Raw genomic sequence first — 23,067 nt, forward strand, 5'->3', positions numbered from 1 at the left:
GAAAAAAAAAGATAACTGCAAACACATGAATAAAAAGAAAATGGTAAAAAACTTATATCATGCTCACATGTCAATGCTGATTAGCTGATCAGCTATCCAACAATTAGACTAGCAATATCTTTAGACTTTAGTGAATCATATTGCTCTCTTGTCAACCATTTTTATCAAGAAATGGATTTTCATGACAGTTTAAAAAAAACGTTCACATACTTGATAGTAGTGCAAAACAGAGTAGAGGTGGCCTTTTTAGAGAAGTAGGAAGTCAGTTTAGTGGCAAATCCAAAAGTGCGGAACAAAGGTTTGTTGGCTGTTGTGTTATCCAATTTCGCACCCAAAAATTTGAATTGTAGCTCTCTAATCCAAAATGGTCTAAATCTACAAATAAAGAGATGCGGGTGTAATGTATCTGTTGGAGATTAAGACGAGTTCTTCCATGGATCATCGAAGGAACAAAAGAGACATGAGGTTGTGAACACTAACAGTATCAGTTTGTCTGAGTTGTCCCGTTATCAGACAAGGTAAGTTATAGCACTCTGCTTGAGACTTAAAGCTGTTCTCATCTCCCCTATGCAAATTTCTTGACAGACATTGTATCTCCTCCAGTAACAACGCAAGTGCTGCCGTTGCGCACGAAGCATAAATGTTCACCAAAACAGAAGAGACGCAAAGCAAGAAACTCAAAGGAGTATACAAAAGAAAATGAATGCAAGGAAGAAATATGAATAATGATAACCTCGAGGAGTTACTGTTAAACACAAACACTAGGATAGACGAACAAAACCATACCAAAGCGACAAATATAGAATAAGCACGCAAACTACAACTTCATGTGCCTGAACACATAACTTATTAAGAAACTAACAAAATAGATAATCCAGCGCAGACCTCCTGGCCAAACCGCCCCAGAAGTGGCTTCGTTAAGACGAAGAGAGGGGGTTTTTTTCAGAGGTAAGGGACAAAACCACCATTGCAGCAGTCTTCATTCCTCCAATCACTGTTGTTGAGCTTGCCTACCGTTTCCATAACCTCCACCATAACCAGCTTGCCCGTTCCCTAGGTGATTCTGGTTCCCATAGCCTCCAGAACCATCTGAAGCATCAGCATAGCCACCTCCATGGCTGTTAGGCATACTTCCAGGCCGTCCACCAACTGCACCGTAACCAGATGGAACCCCATAAGAAGCATCATTTCCACCATAGCCATACCCTTGACTACTTCCATAACCTGCAGACGGACCACCTCCTTGACCCATCACTGCTGAACCGGGACCAGAACCGCCCCAAGGAGCAGCAGCATTTCCATATCCCACATTACCGTAACCGGATGGAGCTTGGCCTCCCCATGAACTTCTTGGACCACTTCCAAACCCAGCTCCAGGGACACCAGGATTCCCATACGGCGCCCCAGCCGGATTCCCATACCCTCCAAAACCGCCGTAACCTACACCGTTGCTGCCATAACCATAACCAGTACCATAACCAGAAGCACCATAAGGAGGATAACCACTTCCAGTGTTCTGAGGCGGCGGCATGTATCTACTACTCGAATCAACACGACCCTCATATCCACTTCCACCATAACCCGGGAAACCTCCAGAGCCACCACCACCGCGACCACCACCACCCCCGGCTACTCCAGGGTTAGCATCTTTAGGAAGAGCTCTTTTGACTTCTACTTGTTTACCACTCATATCGTGGAAAGTCTTGTGCAAAACAAGGTCAACCGAATCTTCAGAGTCGAACGAAACAAACCCAAACCCTCTAGGACGCTGCGTCGCCTGGTCAATCATAATGACCGCATCGCTCACAGGGCCGTAAGTCTCGAAGTAGGCCCGAAACTCGTCTGATGTTAAAGCGGGAGGCAAACCCCCCACGAATATCTTCTTGGTCTTAACACCGCTATCAAAACTCCTAGAAGCATTAAAACTCCCTGGTCTCCCAGCAGGACTCTGCTCTTCTCTAGACATTGCTCTCTTCACATCAACCTAATAATAAATGTTACAAAAGTATAAAACCACATCAAACAAGATCAAAGCATGAAACTTTAAAAACCAAATGAAACAGGGGACGAGTGGCAATTACTGGCAAATAACACTCAAAAACAGAAGATTGCAATCTAATTCAGACACGACAACAAGATCAAAGCATGAAACTTTACATTAAGATTCAAAAATTAGAGAAACCCAATTCAGAAACAAGAGCTTAATTGAAGAAAGTTTGGAGCTTTTTACATCTCTATTATCGATGTGATGCTTCTCCTGAAGAACCCTATCAATGACGGCGGGATCGGAGAACGCGACGAATCCGAATCCTCGAGGACGGCCCGTGGCTTTCTCGCGCATGACCGTCACTTTCAAAACCTCGCCGTAATTGGAGAAGTACTCTCTCAGGAGATTCTCGTCGGTGTCCCATGAAATCCCGCCGATAAACAGCTTACCCTGATCTGATTCCATCTCTCTCTCGCTATACCTAAAGGAACCCTAGATTCGACACCCGACAAATCCCTCTCCGGTGAAGAAAGAGGAAAGGAGCTCTGAAAATTTCAGTTTGAAAATTAGGGTTTGAGTTTATGAAATCGAGAGAATGGAAGGAAAAAAAAAAACAGATTTGGAAAGTAGTTAGCGGCCAATTGGGTTAAAGAGAGTGAAAGAGATCAGCTTAACGGAAAAAAAAATTCAAGACTTTTCAATGTTAACTTTTTTTTTTCACGATTCCTTTTTAATTTTTTTTTTAAATGAGTTTAAAAATAAATGTGTTCCTTTTTAATTTTCAAATTATATAAAAAATGTTATTCTCAAAATCGGAAACTTACGCCTAAAAATAATGAGATATATTTTGCGAAACGATTTAATTTATATTATTATTTGGTTTTAATCTTTGTTAAATATTAATAACTTCAGAAAATTTCAGTGATAGTGTTTCAATAGATGTTTATATTTTAAAATATTTGATATCCAAATTATGTTAAAGGTATATATTCAATGTTTCTAAAACTAGAGTGAATTGGTGGTTGAACCAGATTCGATCATGATTACGTAGTCGGATTAGATCTAATATTTGATACTACTATGAACCAGTTAAATAATTGGATTAGAAGTTATGAATTTAACAAAAATTATTAAAATTATCAAAAATCTATGAGGCAACTATGTGAAGTTTATATTTATACTATTTTATATTTATTTACATTTTGATTATGTAATACATTTACTAGTTTTACTTTAAAAATTTTATATTTAAATATTGAATCATGTACGACCTAGCCAAACTATATTGAACTGCAAACCCAATAGATCATTTAGTTTTGGTTCTGGTTTTAAAAACATTGCATATATTCATTTTTGTAAAAGAATATATTTTACACTATATATTATACTTAGGTCGACCAAATAGGATAAATACATATCAGTAATTTGCAGATTAAATGCATATCAACTATCCAGCTATTTTCTCTTCTTCACTGCAGATCAAATAATATAACACTAACATTATTTTTTTTCCATCTGAAATTCATTAAAGGGTTGTAATCCAAAAGGGACGAAGCCCAAACAATACAAATATTAAAAGCTCAAAATCAAAAGGACAGAAACAAAAGCTAAACATTTGGGCCTACAGCCCATCACTCTGAAACCCTAGCAGACGAGGTGCCGCTCGATCCACACGAAACCCGAGCCTCCCTTTTTCCTCCGGTACCAGAAACTGCAATTCAACACGACGGCTCACCGTCGACGGTGGGGTTGAATCCGAGACGAACCGATTCAACCACCCATTCAAACAAACTCGTATACAACATACGCATACCGAGATTCATAACCAGACAGATCTACGAAAGTATCAAAGGATATTGAACGCCTACAATCGATTCATCATCTCCGACATACATGGAAGCGGCAACAGATTCAGAACGAGAGGCAGAGTATCAGATGAAGCTCAGATTCGTAAATCGAAGTGGGGGAAACCCAAGGAGATCAAGCCGGCGAGCGATGCTGAAGTAGCCACCGCCTCCCGGAACCAGAAACCGATGATAGCGATGCTGAAGAAGTCACCGCCTCTCGGAAGCAGAAGTCGGCGAAGAAGATGCTGAGAAAGCCATCCCTTCCCGAGAGCAAAATCGGACGACCACCGTAGAAGAGTGCGCCGCCGAAACCAAACCCGATGTAATTTAGAACCCTAACCCGAATCAAGCGACTCACAAAGACTAGAAACACACAACCCGACCGACGGTGACTAGAATAGCCGAGCCGTCGGCCGAAAAACCCCTGCTCTCAGACCCTTGACACTAACATTAATTTTCACGCAGTTTATTTATTATTTTAATATATTTTTGCGTTCTGCATATTTTAATGTGAATGGCAAAAAATGCAATTTAATCGATATCTTATAAAAACTGCATTTATACTGCATTTTTCTGTGTTCCATTCAAACCATAATATGCAGATTGCTATGCAACTAATCCGTTGAATCAAGAAAAAAATGTAGAGCATAGAATAATAATAAAGGTTTCGAATGGGTAACACATATCAAAATTTTTCTTTACAATAATAATCTGCATGAAAATTTGACTGCATATAAAATGAACTGCATTTTAATATTGAATGATAAGAAAGTGCAGAATAATCTGCATATAAATTGATCTGTGTTTATCCTGCATTTATTATACATTCTCTTCAGACTCATAAATGAAATAGAACAAATGCAGATCATGCAGATCAAATAGAACAAATGCATATCAAACTAATTTAATCTATTCTATTAATTCAACAGTATGACCGATTGATAAAAAGTTGTGTCCAACTACTATTTCAACAATACATATCTTTTTAACTAACTGCTTTGAAATTTAATTTCTGAATATAACTATCACATATGATGTTATGTTTAATAAACTTTTAGCCCCTAAATAAATTGTCTATCATACTTTTAATAAAAAGAAACAAACTATTATACTACTGAATAAAAAATAAAAAAATGTGATGTCATTGGGCACTTGTCATCGCCTGTCCTTCTTCCTCCCTCTTTTCCTTGCAGTACAAAAAATCAACACATTGATAATCTGCATGCAGTACAATAATAATTTATTATAAATTTATTTAGTTCTGTATTACAATTATTGAATGAGTATTAAATGCAATTTGTTCTGCATCACAATTTCTTCTGCATTTCTCCTGAATTTCTCATACTACACATTCAAACCCAGAAAAATAAAGACCACTGCATGTATAAGAAATTATATGATACTTGATGCAGTATTTGTGGTGCGGAGGAAGAATCAATTAACTATGCTTTATTTGAATGTCCGCCAGTTTTTCAAACTTCGGCCTTGTCATCCCCTGATATTTTCTCCACATCTTCAGTGTTTGTTACTAATGTGGATTATCCCTTCTGTAGATTGCCAAAAGAGTATGATTTTTAGTAACTTTCCATGGATATTGTGGAACATTTGGAAAAATAGAAACGGTATGGTTTTCAATAATAGGGATGAAAATCCACGAGAAATTCTCATAATTGCTGAAGTAGAGGGTGAGGTATGGGCAGAAGCTCATCTTACAACCAGAAAGGTAATTCATGATTCCACAGGCCTTTGACTAACAATCATCGGGATATTCGAGAGTCTATTTTATAGATGGGCATGGAAAGAGAATGATAAATTTTTGGGGCATGGATGGTTCTGTAGAGCCATGGGATCAGAAGAGAAGATGATGGGGGCGATGAATCTCCGAAGAAGCTTATCAGCTTTACATGCATAATGTGAAGGTTTGATATGTTCTATGTAGTGCATAAAGACCCTTGATTATTCAGACGTGGTTTTTGCAACAGACTATTCTTAATTGGTGAAGATAGTGTCTTTATCTGACAAATGACCAGTTTTTGCTATATACTTGGAGGAGTTTCGATGCAGTAAGATTTTTTTTTCATGTCTTCAAGATTCGACATATACCAAGAGCAACTAATCAAGTGACAGACAAGTTTGCAAGAGGTGCTCGGAATTCTCATTCAAATGTGTTCTATGTTGATTCCATCCCACCAGTTTGGCTTTCCGAACCAATGGAACAGTTATCTTAATTTAGTTCTTGTTGTTAGAAAAATAAATAAATTATATAATAAAAAAATTATCTTGGAGAAGCTAGGAAAAAGATGTTGGTCTGAGACAGGAGCTAATACATGTCGATTTTTGCTTTTTTTTTAATATAGAATTTCATCTTTTCTCTATAATACAATATAACATTTCATTTTCTTCTCTCACAAATTATACAATCTTCTCTTGTAGTAAATTTTTTCGTTTTATATAAAATTTTGTGATGAATTTTTATATTTTGTTTAACTGATTTTTCCTATTTTTCAGGCTGGCTCAAACAGTTATATCTACTAAAATAATTAAATATCAAAGTACATTTTTATTTTGTTTTTCAGTGATTATGAAACTTTCATCTTTTAAAAATAAATTAATATTTCATGTTCAGATTTTCTCATACACTTATATCCATAAAAACAATTAAAAACAATGCTACATTTATATTTTGTTTTTTCAATGAATTATGACATATGCATGTATTTTAATCATCTGTTATATATTAGTTTAATGAATTTATACATGTTATTGATATTCCATGTATTCTCGTTGAATATATTTATAAATTAAAGTAACTATTTTTATAATTAATTAATATTTTAAAGAAACAAAATAATAAAAGGAAAATTGCCAGAAGAGAAAAAAAACAAAGGTGTTGTCTTTTTGGTATAAATTTTTTTTGTCCATTTTTTCTCTTTTCTACCTTTTATATTTCTGAAAATTAATGAAATAAATACTTTTGTAAATAAAAAAACATTAAAAATATAAACAATTAATAAAACATCCATATACACAAGCTGATATTTTTTTTTCTTTCAAAAGTTGATAAATAAAAATTTGAAAATACGTTCTACTAAAGGTAGAATGTGTCTTCTACGGAAATGGTATAGTAGAAAACGATTTCTAAAATAAACACGTTCATCTACTTCTTTTAGAACGCACATTCTATTATTTATTAAATCTCTAAATAAGTAGAATGCGCATTCTGCTAATCGTAAAACTATCTACTTTTCGTCCTAATGCATCTTCTACTTTTATTAAGTATTCTAAATTTCGGAGAATGCGTTTTTCTACAATGTACTCTTACATCTACTAAAAGTAGAAAGCGTGTTCAGGATTTCTGTCAATCTTCTAAACTTTTAGAAGACGTCTTCTAAGGATAAGAGTACCTGATTTTTTGCGACAATTAATGAAAGTTTCAGTTAAGAAAATATTCTAAAAATCTCCTAAAAATATTCTAACTTCCTAAAACGTGTTATTTTCGATTCTACTTGTTAAAAAAACGCAATTCTCCATTGTTCTATTTTTTAAAAAGTTTAATAAAACTAAAAAAATTACAAACATTTTAAGCTTTTTATAAAAAGACTTTGTAAACGTTTTTATAAAATTTATTTAAAGTTTATACTAAACTTTTTTTGTAAATTTTTTATTTTTATAAAGTTCACAAAGTTTACTTTTATTAAGTTTTATTAAAAAAATTTGAAATTTTTTTTATTAAAATGTTTGATAAAATTAAACATTTACAAACGTTTTAAATTTTTTATAAAAATAAAACTTTGTAAAATATTTTGTATAAAGTTTGTTTAAAGATTTTATTAAAAAAAATTGTAAAGTTTTATTTTTATTTTATAAAGTTTACAAATTTTATTTTATTAATATTTTATCAAAAAACGTTTTAAACTTTTATAAAATAAAAAAAATTGTAAAACGTTTTTAATAAATTTTATTTAATGTTTTTATTAAAATTATTTAGTAAATTACTTTTATTTTATAAATTTTAAGATTTTATTTTTATTAAAAACTTTTATTTTGTTTTACTTTTTAAAAACGTTTTTAGTTAATTGTAAAAAAATTATATTAGTTCAATGTGTTTAATTAGATTAATTAAGGGCTATTTTTGGGATTATGAAAAAAATTATACCAAAGGGACAACTAAACAATAGTTTTATACTATAGGGACAACCATGCTGATTTTTTGTTCTTTTTTTGGCAATTTTCCCAATAATAAATTTAGTTTTTATTCATTTTAAATGTACTATAATATATGCATGCATTTTAATCTTGTGTTTAGTTAGCTTTTATTTTATTTCTTAGTAGTTAGCTTATGACCTATCTTATTTAATGGTACTAGAATTATTTTAAGGCCAAAGGGTACTTACTATCCAAGTCAGTGCAAAACACATTAGTTTAGTGGTCGCAACTCCAAAGTACACACACATCTGAAGAAGAATGTTTTGTATTATTTCTGATTCTTTGTGTGTGTCTCTATGGAGGTTTGTCTCTGTTGTCCCTTTCCACTGGGTTGATTTGTGCAACTAAATCTCGATATGGTTGTTGATTTTTCACTGTTTTTTTTGCATCTGATTATGATCTGGTGAGGAGAACAGCTATTTGAAGCAGAGGAGAGAAGGTAATAAAATTGCTGCATTTGCTTATAATTTAATTAGCTTGTATATGTTGAAGAAAGATATACATAGTTTGCTATCAAAAGCTATCAACCCAAACAGCGATCAGAGATCTTCGGCTTGAAGATCAGGCCTCTATTGCACAATACAGCAGTAATCTATACCCCATATATACTCTCTCACTCCTGTAACTAAAATGTGACAAATGGGTACTGATCGTACATCCCACGTTTGGACTTGGTTACTTGTCACAAGACCTGAGCACAAAATCTGAAACTTGCGTGATTGTGTGATGTCCACTCGTTTATCCGCACATAACTGGTTGCTGAAAAGAAGTCAGATACAAGGACGAGCTCTTTGTTAAAAACTCCATGTTAATAGTGTGATTGAATGCAGACTACATAATGGTGCAGATGCAAGAATCAGAATCATCGTCATCTGAATCGCTTACTTCACTGCAAGCATAAAAATGGAGGCAGACATTTAAAATGTTTTTCAGTTTCCAACACAACAGACAACATTGCCAGAGAGTAAGTTCCTGAACAGAAGATAACTACTCAATAGGACTTAACAGATTAACTACTACTATGGACAATCAAGAAGCCCAAGTATATCTCACAGACTCATCAACAAAAACACTAATCATGAGAAGCAACCGCAAGAACTTATCTATTGAAACCATTGCTAAACAAAAAAAGGCAACCAGTTAGAGATCAAGAACACCAATACTTAAACGTAAAGTTAATGATATTGACCCCAAATCTGGGAAACTACTAACATCCCTCAAGTAGCAGAGAGACAGACCAAAAATAAACGAGTTCACAAGTTGAAGTAATCAAAACAATCAGCAGAGACTTGTTGTTGTTCCTTGTGATAATAGTTTTACCTTGGTTCGTATACTAAAACCTCAGTAAGATTGTCTCCTTTGTTATCAGTCCACTGCACAGTCCTCTTAATCTTGTCACTACTTGTAGACATCATCCCTCCTTTCCTAGGAGGAGGCAACAAACACTGTGACTCACTTTCTTCTTCTTCTTCTTCCTCCTCACAGACTTGATCCTCAACTTCACTGCTTTTTAAGCTAACAACAGTACCCTTATGATTCTCACACCCATTGGCTTCTTTAGCCTCTCCACGACTCGTTTCCATAACAGAGATATGGAAAGTATTACCCAAATCCAAAACAATCTGGAGGAGATAAAAGATTCTTCCTTTTATCTTTCCTAATCCATGTCAAACACAATCCCACATGAATCAGACAATCAAGCAGCACAATTTGGATCTTAATGGCTTGATTTCAAGGTTTGATCCTAATAAACCCTAATTACAACAAAAAAAAGGAGTCAGTCAACGATCAAAAGTAAACCCAGATTGAAATTGGGATCGAGATTGGGCATTAATTACGTGGTCAGTGGCGGCGGAGGTGTTTTCTCTCCGGGAGACGACGGAGAGAAGAAAAAATTAAAAACTTTTTTCTCGGGAAAATTGAGATCTGAGAGAAAGTGAAAGAGAAGTTCGTTAAATAGAATCAACGGGTGAGGTTTTTGCAGATAAGATTAAAGCTTTGGTAGGTAATCTCGTTAATGCGGCCGTTGACTTATTACCAAACTTGGCTTTATTTTAAGGGGATTACTTTTACAAGCTCAACCTCATATGGTTTTGAATTTTTCATAAACAGTTGACAAAATTTAAATTGAACTTATAGAAATGTCAATGTATATTAAACAAAATAATGATTTTATTATGACTGGAACTTTTAAAAGAAAGTCAGAGGTAATAGTTCAACCAGTTATTATTTTATACTCCTTTCGTTTCAAAATGATATATGTTTTAGAAAAATTTGTTTCTAAAAGAGACACATTTTACATTTTCAATGCATTTAATAATGATAAATTGTAAATTTCGAAGACAATAACTGTGATTATTGAATTTTAATTGGTTAAAATTGTGAAAATGACTAATCACAAAAAATAATGTATTTATTATCAAAAATTTACATATTTTTTAATATATGTGAAAATTCTAAAACATACATTATTTTAAAAACGGAGAGAGTAAGTAACATCCAGATGAATTTTACTGTTTTTATTAGTGGTCATCATCACAAAGACATTGGATTAATTTTACTGTTTTTTAATTTTGTGCATAAAAATTAATAATAAGAATATCTTTATTTTAAGATATATATATGAGCATAGAATCACCACTTACAAATCTTCTTTTATTATTTTATTATTTGACCATCTCCACTGTATTTATCTAAAATATCAATCTCTAAATATAGAATAAAATAGAAAATACTGTACCACATTCTAGCTCAATTAATCAAGACCAGTGGATATGAATATCGTTACCATATCAATTTAACGGTTTGATTATGTAGGCCAATCTATTTACCAAAGAGTACTAGTCTACAAAGATAATTGAAATTTCTTAAGATTATGCCCTTTTTCAAAAAAAAAAAAAAAAAAATTTCTTAAGATTCCGATTTATGATCCTCATAAAAAGAACGTGAGATTCCTTCTTTGTCATTATATGTGACGGTGCGAATCAGCGTGTATCGGGTTCTACAGCTTTAATCTAACGGCTGAGAAAGCGTCAAAACTACTTGCCTACTAGCATTAGCCCTCTTATTGAGCCGACAGAATGACAGGTATGTCTTCATGACACACGTTCTATGGTTGCTTTATAAAACCAGATTCAAATGATTGCAAATTCAGAACTTACATTTTACTCCACCTCCACTAATTCACCTACGGTCCAACACATACGTTTCAAAACCTACTTTCCATGCCTAAGATCACACATAAATTTTATTTCCTGAAAATAGATAAAAGTTACACACAAATTGAGAAAATATACTAGATATTAGAGCATTTGCATTAATCAAATGAGAACTGCTCTAAGCAATCTCTATATATATAAAGAAATATTCTCTGATCCCTCACATGATGTCATCTCAGGTCCATATCACAAAATCAATTGATCGATACTTTCTCCATACCAACAAGCAGAAGTTAAGGTTGAAAATCTAGACAACGTATAGTCTAAAAATACGGAAGTTGATCAGCTATTGTTTTTTTGTTGAGTTCTTATATATCATACATACATCATAGTATATATACCTCTATAATTCTAAAATCTTGAATAAAAACCCTAAGCTTAACTTTTTATTGTCTAAAACCTCAATCAATTCATCTGAACAATTATTTGTTCACCACTGTTTGTTTTGATTTATAATATTCGACCTAGCTTAATCATTGTTTTTAAAATTTATTGGGTGTTCGAGTTCTCTGTGGATTTGATCCTTAAATATTACAACTGATCCTTTTATTTGAGAGAGCAATTCACTTCTTAAAATTATTCGAGTGAGATTAGATGTAGTGAAGTCACCTTGTTTTGAATAGATGTCAAATATTGTTCTTATGAGTGTGTTATTGCAATACTCAATTTTTTTTGGGTGAGTTGTTATTACAAAGATTGATATGATGGAATGGAAGCCCATTTGTAATCCATTGACCTCTCCGTGATATTTTTTCTCCGTCAGACCTCTTGTGATTAAAACGTGGATTCATTTAGCAAACTGAGAATCGCCAAGTGCATGGATGGACCATGGGACCGTTTTAGATGTCGACATGTCGTCCTGCTAACTTATTAGCTTTGTCTATTGAACTATATCGTTACACCACAAAAGTCACGACACATGTCCATTGTTTATTTTTCCTTATCACATCCTCGTTATACGTTTACTTATAAAATGACCACCACGGAAACCAAATCATCACACTGTTACATCTTTTGCAAAAAGAAGGAACTGAGAGCATCTTCAATTATTAACACTTACCGAAGAGAGAGAGAGAGTATGGGAGAAGAGTCAGAGGCTTTTGCCACGACGGCGCCTTTAGCTCCGGTGACCGGTCAGCGAAAAGTACGGAACGATTTGGAGGACACATTACCTAAACCATGTAAGTATGCTTATCCAAATATAAGAATTTAAGGTGTAACCAAGTGAAAATATAAGGAGTGGCTGTTAAGTTCAACACTATGCATATCTTACTAACCGCTGTCATTAACATGACATACAATATTGTTTTTGTTGTAATATATCGTAAAAACTGCTCATGTTTAACATAGGAATTTCCAAGTACCTTTAACAGATTATTTTTGTTGGATTAATTTACAGGTTTCTTTCTTGTTTCAACTTCCAATTTTTGCCTCTTCTCCTCCCTATAAATCTATAATCAAATTGGACATATATAGGCACTCATCTATGAAGTCTGTAACTAGATTATGGCACGGCAACCACTAGATATCTAGCTCAGAGGTCGTAGATTTGTTTGTTTGGAAGTTTTAGGGTTTTCTGAATAGTGAAGTAAATTACCTTTTTCTTAATAATTATTATTTATAATTAAAATAGACATTTTATATAGACGATGCTCTAACTAAACTGGTGATCTTGTGTCATATACGGCAGTAAGACGGTTATATACGAACACCCACTTCATGCTAGTCAATTTAAAGAATTCACAAGGTTTTAATTTGCAAAATACCCTTCAAATGCATGTTTTCATAAATTTCAAAAACAAATTACCTAAGGCTCTATAATATACGTTAGCACATATTTCCACATTATAAATCATTGACTTTAACAATCAAATACGTAAGTGGTCACTATTTATGTTAAAGAATAAAAGTTATAGAGTTATTCTTGGGTTCACCCCTAGAGTGAACCTAGAGGTTCACCCAACCAATAGAAATCACTCATTTTACAATTGATATCTTTTAAAAAAGGAAACAAAATATTGTCAAGTTATATTATGTTTTTAAAATAAATAAAATGAAAACAAATAAAAATAATAGTAGTTAAAAAAATGATTTAAAAATATATTTTTAACATCTTCGAAAAAAATAAACTCTAAACCCTAAATCATAAACCCTAAACCCTAAACCGTTAAGTATACCCTAAACCCTTGGGTATACGCTAAACCCTTGGGTATACGCTAAACTCTTGTATAATCTTAAACTCTAAACCCTAAACTCTAGTATATGCAAAAAAAATTAGATATTTTAATGCCATCATCGAAATACTAAATCCTAAATTCTAAACCCTAAACCCTTAGGTAAATCATAAATACTTGGATAATCCTAAATTTTAACTAAAAAAACTAAACACTAAAACAATAAATCTTAAAAATACTAAAACCTTAATCTTAATCCCTAAACTCTTTTTAGGATTAAGGGTTTGGTATTTTTAAGATTTATTGTTTTTAACGTTTTGACGACGGATTTAAAATATTTTAAATTTTTTTTGTTGCATATATTACTATTTTTATTTATTTTTAACATTTTTTATTTTAAAAATATAATATAACTTGATAATATTTTGTTTCCTTTTTTAAAAGATATCGATTGTGAAATGGGTGATTCCTATTGGTTGGGTGAACCTTTAGGTTCACTCTAGGGGTGAACCTAAGAATAAGTCAAAGTTATATACATTGAATGATAAATGTATATTAATCCAACGGTAAAAAAAACGAAACAGATTTGGCTAGAGCATTAGCAGCTCCAGATACAGAGCATCCGAATGGAACAGAAGGTCATGACAGCAAAGGCATGAGTGTTATGCAACAACATGTTGCTTTCTTCGACCAAAACGGCGACGGAATCGTCTATCCTTGGGAGACTTATGCAGGTAACTACAGTACTATACATATTTTAAAATTGAAACAAATAATCAATTTTAATTTTTCATTGCATGTCCATTTATTATCATTACAACTTTTCCTAAACAAATTTTTCAGGACTCCGTGACCTTGGTTTCAACCCAATCGCCTGTATATTTTGGAGCTTAATCGTAAACTTAGCGTTTAGCTATGTTACACTTCCGGTATGGAAAACAATTACTAATTAATACATTTCAGTTTTAGTTTTAATTGGTATTATTTATTTCTGTGATTGGTATAGAAAATACAGCATATGATAGCAATAAAACACATTCTAAAAACAGTAGCATACAATTTCAGCTACAGTTGCATCAACAAGGGTTCGAGTCTCATATTCACAGTTTCAGCTATAAATTATTTTTGCTTTACAAAATAAATAGCATACAAGAAATTTTTTTCCAAAATAACATTTATTGAAAACTATTTATTTATTTATTTATTTTATATTTGGTTTCAGTTTAAGATTAGTGTTTGATATTTAGGGTACATGGTTAGAACAAAGGGTTTAAAGTTTTGAATCATTTAGTCATTTTACCTTTAATTAATGATATTTTATGAACTTTCAATTAAAAAAAAAATATTTTATGAATTTTTTGTGTGTGCTGTTTTTGTTATAAATCTTTTACTTGTGCTATCTAATGGATTTACCCATTGATATACTATGCTGTGAATGGTAAAAAAATGTAAACAGAGTTGGTTGCCATCACCACTATTACCTGTTTATATCGACAACATACACAAAGCTAAGCATGGGAGTGATTCAAGCACCTATGATACCGAAGGAAGGTAACATTCATTCAGCACACCTAATCATTTGAAACATAATTTTCTTGATACTCAATTTGTAAAAATCGTGACTGCAGGTTTGTACCGGCTAATCTCGAGAACATATTTAGCAAATACGCTTTAACAGTTTCGGATAAGTTATCATTTAAAGAGCTTTGGAACTTAACAGAGGGAAACCGAATGGCAATCGATCCTTTTGGGTGGTTAGTACCAAAACATTGTTGGTTCTATAGACGTTTATTGTTTGGTTATCATCCGGTACAATCAATTTAAATTGGCCGGTTTTTTGTGTATTGGTTATGGCAGGGTTTCGAACAAAGTTGAATGGCTACTACTTTATCTTCTTGCAAAGGATGATGAAGGGTTCGTGTCTAAAGAAACTGTGAGAGGTTGTTTTGATGGAAGTTTATTTGAATATTGTGCTAAACAGAATAAAGCGAAGGCCAATTCTCGCAAGCAAGACTAAGAACGTGTTTACCTTTTGTACTAATGTATGTGTAGCCTACTACAATTATGCCCTCGATCTTGGTTAGGAAAAAAAAACAAATAAACAAAAGTGTAAGTGGGAGAAAACTTTGTGTTCTTTACTATATTGTTGTGTAAAATTTGTTGAACAAATAAAATGAGACTTTCACATCAATATGGCAGACGAAAATCTATAGTTTTGGTTGGTAGCAAGCTATTTGTAGGAATATAGTTTGCAATATTTTCGGACAAACCTGTGGATTACAAAGGATTACTAGATGATAACCCGAGTAAACTTTTTTTTTAAATATGTTGTACCTAAATATTTTAAATAATACATATTTTATTATCAATAACTTTTTTACATTTGATTTGAGATAGCATGCGAGTAGGTATCATTTGGTTTGGTTTGGTTCGGTTTGGATCTTTTCAAATTTGGTTCGAATCTTTATATGTTTGATTTGGGCTTAGATTCAGATAACCCATTTAATTTTTTAAAAACTTAAAGTTCATATATACTTTAAATTTCTCAAAACACAAAAATAAAAATAATATGTTACATATAAATTTAAATAATGTATGTCAAAATACTCAAACTTAACAAAAAAATTGGTTTAACTTAAATATTTGGATAGAAAATGAATAGATATTTTCAGTTTTTTGGTATTTTGAGTAATGTTTAGTTATTTTAAATATATAATTTTTACTATTATTATATATTTCTAAGTATTTTGGACAATTTAAAAGCATCCTAAGTATTTTGTATATTTCTTTTAGATATTACTTTTTTTTAAATAATATATTTAAGTATATAAATCTGGTTCGAATATACCCGGATACCCGAAATATTTTGGTCCGGATCGGGTTTGGTTCCGGTTTTTTAGATACCAAAATTTTAAACATGTTCAGATATCTAACCAATTTGATTAAAGTTCTATACTATTTTCTGGATTGGATTTGCTTCGGTTATTTGGATTCGGATTTTTTCCCAACCATATATTTTTTATTGTAATCAAATTTCAAACGAAAGTGACGATGGTTCATACTGATTTTGAGTATGCAACAATTTTTAAACCAAAACACTTTCTATTATGTATGTGATTTATTTATTTAATCATTAAAAATGTTCAAGGCCCATTAAAAACGATGGGATGAACTGAAAAAAGCTACCATTGATCACAAAATTTTCAATGTGATGCTTGTACCATTTTTAGTAATTTATAGTCATTTTAAAAAATTCGAAAATACAACATATAAGAAAAATATACATTTTTTATATGCTTAATGTGATTGTTTAATTTCTTTTAACAGATAAAATTAAATGAAAAGTATAGAAAACAAAAAATTATTATCAAATCTTTATTATTTATAATCATTAATGGTGATATATATGTTAATCATATTAGGAAGTTCCATAGTTTTTATTTAAGGAAATAATAGAGAATATTCTTTTGTATATTAATAATTAATTTAATAGTTATTTAATAAAAACTATAATATATGTATAGATGAACCAACCTATCCCCTATATATTAATTGAGGAGCATTGTAACTTTTAGGTGTATCCACATGTCATCACCAGATTGATTTTCAGAATCCTTAGAAAAAAGATTGGTCCACCTAAATATATACTATACTTTTTATTAAATTAATTATTAATAAATAATATATTTTTTCATTTTTTCCTTAAATAAAAGATACAAAATTACCTAATATGATTAACAGATATATAATAATTAATGATTTTGAATAATAAATATTTGTATTAATTTTTGTATCCTCCATCATTTTAGTTTAATTTATATTGTTAAAAACTTTAAACAATCACATTAATTATATAATAAAAATTATATCTTTTTTTATATGTCATATTTTCAATTTTTTAAAACGACTATAAATTACTAAAACAGTTAAAATGTTTACAACCAAAATTTTGTGAACAATTGGTTTACTTTTTTAAAAAAGATTAACATTTATGATTTGGATATAACATATATCATAGCGTGTTGTGCACACATATTTTTAAATCAAGATCTGCAAACATAGTAAAAAATTATGTTTAAATTCAGTATATTAGAGAAATTTATGGTAGAAAATTACAAATCATAAATATTATTCTGATCTTAACTATTTTTTATCCATAACCGAACCGAAAAATCAGAAAATCAAAACTAAATCGAGGACCGTATGGGTACCTAAATTTCTATAATATAGTTTATATACTTATAAAGATAATCATATATTTTTTAAATATTACTTTTAAATTGAAATACAAAAAAAAATTATCTGAAATATTTAAAATTATCTTAATTATCCAAAGTTTTATCAGAAATCCAAAAAATGATAATTAAGCAGAAACCAATTTTTATTTTGTTACCAACCCGAATTAACAAAAATTGGAACCAAGCCGAAATGGAATGTGATCACAAATTACTTTGGTTTTTAGCTGATTCTCAACTTTGTTACTTGAACTGAACGTAAAATCAAATGACCGAACCAAATTTTCTAAATATTCGAACATATCCTAAACCTCAAACAAAGAACCGAAATAACAAAACCTAAACCAAGAACCAAATGCACTATACCAAAAAATTATTGATTTAATTTTGACCACAAAAAATATTAGACAAATAATTCGATTATAAAACGAAATTTAAGTTTTTATATATAAACTCCACTCCGCGCAGAGCGCGGATTATTACCTAGTTTCTCTAATAATTCTGAGAATAATTCTCATGAGGACATGTTCCTACCAAACAATGTTGCAATGCTCGGGATTAATATATAGGGAATTAGGGATATTTATAAGTGACCTCATTGTATAAAATTGAAGATAATTGACGAAAATAAGTCTAAAAAGGAACATATCATAAATGTCAAAATCCAAAGTCAAAATTTACATTTCATACCACCCTTTAAAATACCAAAACCAAAGCAAACAATACAAAACTTACATATGATTTCAAATTTTCAAGTACAGAGACTTTGTATAAAAAAAATACTAAATGTAGAAACGAATAAACAACAAAAAGATATGAGTTTTGCCTATTTTTTTTTTTACTTTTGTGTGGGTCCTCTCTCTTTAGCTAAGTTAAGCTTCTCTATAAACACTTCCCAGACGACCATGGCCTGAGTCTCTGGCTCTGGCAATGAACGTATGCCAAAGCTATTGAAAAAGATTGCAAAACAGATATGTTTGCTTGAAACTGAACAAAGTAAAGACCGTCTCTTACACTCATGATCCTCAGTCCAGGAATCCCCTGCTTTGATCCCTGAAATGACACAAAATAATTAAACAAACCAGCATGACACTAATGAATGTTATGAGACATCTCTCGCATGGTTTGAATGATACCTCTGAGAAGAGCTCAAAAAGATTGCATTGACGACCTTCACTTTGGTCTTTACGAGCCTGGCCTTTAAAGACGGTCAAGGGACAACCCAAGTCCCATCCGGAGCAATCACAGCTTCCTCCAGACTTCCATCTCTGCACCAAACTCGAAGGACCACCACCGTTTCTGCTTCTTGGCCCTCCGTGAATCCCTGAAGGAATCACAACGTCTATTCTCGCTGAATGCTTATCATGCTTGGTTCGAGCCAAGGGAGTTTTCTTGAGAAACTTCATCCCCCAGCCTCCTCCAACTTTCTCTTCCTCGTACTGTTCCCTCACAACAACAGCTAACGTTTCAAGATTTGGTGGAAGGTTGTCATCTAGTAAACTCACGGGTTCTTCAAGATCTGGTTCTTGAAACGGCTCCCAAGAACAAGAATCCGCTACTGAGCTTGTTCTACTGAATCTTGATACACTTCTTTGCCTTGAAGCGCGTGTGGTGCTTTTGAGCGCATCAGCCACTTTCTTAGACAATCCTCTGCTTTTCTTGATATCGCTGTGGGCTGGTAACTGCGGATTGACACCACTACTGAACAGAACAAACCGTCTCTCTACGACTGTTTCATTCGTGGATGAGACAGGAAACGAAGTTGATACCTTAAGTTTACCAACCAATTCAGATCTGTGGCCTTTCTTCAGATGGATCAAATACGAATAGTCTAGAGAACTCCGGTCGAAACCAAAGCTGCTGGTGCTTCTTAAGCTAGCTACATAGATGATCTCTTTCTGATCGTCCAATGAGAAAACAAAATGAGGTGTCTTGTTGTCTTTCATGGTGAACTGAAGTGTTCCTTGAGAAACTGTTGAAGATGGAGACCAACATGAAGAAGACTGCTCATCAGAAGAAGAAGAAGAACTCACTGAGTTTGTGCTTGATAAAGAGACAACATCAACGTCACCATCAAATAACAAAGGTTTATTATCAACCATGTGTGTAGTAGTAAGCCTCTTGCAACCTGTGATGGTTGGGCTAATCACTATACTGCCTGAATCATCAACCAACGGAAGATCAAACACAAGACGAGCAACATCTTCTTTTGTGGGGATCATCATCACTGTTGAATCAAAGCTATTATATGATGATCCTACAAGATTCATAGAAAGGCTGCTGCTGGCTGAGTTAAAGGCACTGATATTAATCAGGTCGAGGCAACGACGGAGATAACTCTCGTCCAATGACACCAGATGCCTTGGGATCTTGTTATCGAATAACAAGCTAGTGGCACGAGATAAAGAACCTTTTGGACCGTTTTTAACAATCTGTAGCCACTTTCCGCTGTTTGAAACTAAACTGCATTGTTGTCTCTTGTGAGTCAACAAGTCCCCTGACCTCCTCAATAAACCATTTTCCCCAGGCAGATTCTCATCTTCAAGCTCAGGATCATCCTTGTGAAAAGTCAATGTTTTTAAAAATATTATCTAATCTGTTACCTAAAAGCTAAAGAAGAAAAACCCTACACGAATTGACAAGCAACGAAAAAAGCTTAAAACTTTTACATGTGCCCGCCCCATTAATTGAATGAGAGGAGAAAAGCTCAAGACTTTGATTTGAGTATTTCAAGCTAAAGAGAAACAAACATTTGAGGATTTTGCATAATTTTGATTTTACTCAAGATTGACCCCTAGAAGCTAACATTCTCTGTAACAAGAACTGATACAGTAAAAAAAAAAGGACAAAACTTTCCTCTTGTTCATATAATTTTATTGTACCTGAGTAAAAGAAAAGGGACCGTATCGAAGACACTCTCCTCCTGCGGTCGCCAATTCTGGATTGTTGCGATGTTTTTTCTTCGGTGTCTGCGTGAGAAAAGCTTAGAAGCAAAAAGAAAATGATTTTTGGGTTTCTAGAGAGAGAGAGATGAGTGTTTGTTTCAGTAAGCCACGTTAATGTCTGAGACTAGTTGTATCAATGGAGACGAGACGAAGGATGGATTAAAAGGAACGTCTTTTTGTGTGTGTGAGCCGTGTGTGGGGGATTGACTGTGACCACTACTTACAATACGGGGGGGGCCCACATTTGCGTGTTTCCACTTTGAGGCAAAGCTTGAAATTAGGGAGGTTTTGATCAAAGGTGGAGATTTTGGGATTTGAGAAGCAAAGTCATGAGTGAGTTGGTGCGCACGATCGAGAGAAAGAGAGAAAGATCGGAGGTGGTAGTGGTGGTGGTGGCTACTCGTTGGCTAAAGAGGAGGGGAGTAGATAAGTCATAGAGACAGTGATCACATTAAGTCCTATTTCCTTCTATCCTCTTATTCTTTATTATCTACTAGGAAACAAATCGGGCGGACATATAAATTCCTTTAACAAAAATTTAATTCTTTAACAATATTAAAAAATGTATGTTCATGATAATTATATATTTTTTTTTTGCCGTCTTATATATTAAAGCCTAAAAGGCCACGAAACAAAACAAGCAAACAACACAAAGCCTAAACCGGGCACAACCATAAACAAACTAAACCCAACAGGCCGATACAATTTCCAAGCCCAAAACCGAAAAAATGACCCGACCCACCACCGCAAACCGCTCCACGCGGATAGATCTCCACGCCAAAAGAACGCGTGGCAAGGAAAACTTCGCGTCATCATCGGAATCGATGGAAATCATCGCCGGGACTGCTAATCATCTCTTCACCGGAGCACGAGCCACCATCATCGTCTACGATTGAAAGTCGCCACTGTAACAGACCAATCACATGATCACCGGCATCCACCGGGAAAACACATCTCGGAAAACCAAAACCCACTTTCAACGACAAATATTAAAAGTATCGGGTTTCAGTTTCTTCCACATAAACGCCGCAGCATAGAGAGCATCATCGAGGAATTGAAAATCTCCTCCACGCTCGGCCACCACACACGAACCCAAACATCAACAGCGCGAAACACTTCCACGAGAAACGACGATAGCCGACGACCACCTCCAAAAAAGACATGGCACAAACCCAGAGTCAACAAGCCAACCATCCATCTGCCGGTAGATGCGATGTTGGAACCAAAACTCGGCGACGATGGCTCTATACAAGCGACCTCATCCCGGCACCAGAAAAAACCATAGGAAAGGTGATAGACCCAAAATCGGGAAGGATGGCTTTGGCCGGATGTTGGATATGAACCAAGAAGGCAAGAGCACTTCTGGAACTGGGATGGAATGATAGGATCGTCAAGAGGTGCGGAATGACTCTTGATATACCAACGATCTAAGGCTAACCACCAAAGAACGGATGACTGTGTTGGCTAACCACCAAATAACACACACAGATGATTGGCTGACCACCAAATCAACAAGCCGGTTCAAACCGATGAACTAGCTAAAGAACTCTCTCTCACTCAGAGAAGAAGAACAAAAATAAACAACCAAATTCATCTGCTTTTATTCATGAAAGTGACTACATATTTATACTAGATGTAGTCAAAGAGAAACATAAATAAAGTGCGGAAAAAGATGTCTAGAAAATACAACATTTGACTAAATAATTATTAGAGAGTCAAAGTTGTAGAAATTGATGTAGTCTTGGTCAAGGTTGCGGAAAATGATGAAGTCTGGTCAAGATTGTGGATTCTGATGTAGACTGGTCAAGATTCATCCAAGCGTCCAGGTTCATCCATGATGATCGGGTCCATCGTGTAAGGACAAGGACGCACGCGGGCTGGTCGGGCTGGTTGGTCGGGTGATCTTCATGAACTGATGGTGAAACCTCGGTTTGGTCGAGCTGGTTGACAAGATCGCCATTTTGGTTCGTGTCCATGAACAAAAAGAACGGTGCTCGATTTTGGTTCTATCATACTCTCCCTCTTCAAAAAGATTTGTCCTCAAATCTGGAACATTAAAAGGAAAAGGGGTATAAGCACAAGAATCATAATCAATACATTGCTCACCTTGGGTTTGGTCCGGCTCTTGAATGGACGAAGATTCTTCTTGGTTTGTTTGATGACCATGGTTTTGCTCTCCATCTGACCCTTCATCCGGTTCATGTGGGTACTCATCGAAAATTGGCAATGGATCTGAAAGTCCTTCTTTTTCTTGCTCGGTTTCAACTTCCTTTTCTGGCTCGGTTTCAACGTTCTTCAAGGTCACCAACGGTTTCTGTTTTTGGCACTTGTTAGCATAATGGCCGACCTTATGGCATTTGAAACACCTGGTAGAAAGAGCCTTGCTTGTGGGTTTCACAGCTTTGCTTTTATCAAAAGAATTATCATTAGTTTTCAAATCAGAATTTGAAAGATA

General features: G+C 33.6%; 4 protein-coding genes across 6 annotated transcripts; 1 reads left to right on the forward strand and 3 right to left on the reverse strand.

The window, feature by feature from the left end:
• Positions 1 to 700: 700 nt before the first annotated feature.
• On the reverse strand, positions 701 to 2,627 carry LOC130509137 (heterogeneous nuclear ribonucleoprotein 1-like). Its single transcript, XM_057004797.1, has 2 exons — positions 2,231 to 2,627; positions 701 to 1,984 (listed from the first exon to the last, which is right to left on the reverse strand). The coding sequence occupies exons 1-2, from the start codon at positions 2,450 to 2,452 to the stop codon at positions 992 to 994; spliced, it is 1,215 nt and encodes a 404-aa protein (XP_056860777.1). The 5' UTR covers positions 2,453 to 2,627; the 3' UTR covers positions 701 to 991.
• Positions 2,628 to 8,478: 5,851 nt separating this feature from the next.
• LOC130494568 (uncharacterized) lies at positions 8,479 to 10,017 on the reverse strand. 3 transcript variants are annotated; one of them, XM_057005872.1, is made up of 4 exons: positions 9,879 to 10,017; positions 9,361 to 9,794; positions 8,723 to 8,799; positions 8,479 to 8,690 (listed from the first exon to the last, which is right to left on the reverse strand). In XM_057005872.1, the coding sequence occupies exons 2-4, from the start codon at positions 9,621 to 9,623 to the stop codon at positions 8,602 to 8,604; spliced, it is 429 nt and encodes a 142-aa protein (XP_056861852.1). In that variant the 5' UTR covers positions 9,624 to 9,794; positions 9,879 to 10,017; the 3' UTR covers positions 8,479 to 8,601. The 3 variants fall into 3 exon arrangements, with proteins under 3 accessions (XP_056861852.1, XP_018474651.2, XP_056861853.1); XM_018619149.2 differs by having other exon boundaries at positions 8,479 to 8,799; XM_057005873.1 differs by having other exon boundaries at positions 8,479 to 8,929; positions 9,879 to 10,016.
• A 2,199-nt stretch (positions 10,018 to 12,216) lies between these two features.
• On the forward strand, positions 12,217 to 15,623 carry LOC108844761 (probable peroxygenase 3). The gene is made up of 6 exons (XM_018618058.2): positions 12,217 to 12,439; positions 14,017 to 14,166; positions 14,276 to 14,361; positions 14,889 to 14,983; positions 15,061 to 15,186; positions 15,290 to 15,623. Exons 1-6 carry the CDS (start codon positions 12,232 to 12,234, stop codon positions 15,447 to 15,449), a joined length of 825 nt encoding a protein of 274 aa, XP_018473560.2. The 5' UTR covers positions 12,217 to 12,231; the 3' UTR covers positions 15,450 to 15,623.
• A 2,672-nt stretch (positions 15,624 to 18,295) lies between these two features.
• On the reverse strand, positions 18,296 to 20,351 carry LOC108845388 (uncharacterized). The gene is made up of 3 exons (XM_018618607.2): positions 20,337 to 20,351; positions 18,804 to 20,258; positions 18,296 to 18,720 (listed from the first exon to the last, which is right to left on the reverse strand). Exons 1-3 carry the CDS (start codon positions 20,349 to 20,351, stop codon positions 18,550 to 18,552), a joined length of 1,641 nt encoding a protein of 546 aa, XP_018474109.1. The 3' UTR covers positions 18,296 to 18,549.
• Between the last annotated feature and the right edge of the window lie 2,716 nt (positions 20,352 to 23,067).

This window comes from Raphanus sativus, chromosome 3, assembly GCF_000801105.2.
Source record: "Raphanus sativus cultivar WK10039 chromosome 3, ASM80110v3, whole genome shotgun sequence".
In the NCBI taxonomy this organism is placed as follows: domain Eukaryota; kingdom Viridiplantae; phylum Streptophyta; class Magnoliopsida; order Brassicales; family Brassicaceae; genus Raphanus; species Raphanus sativus.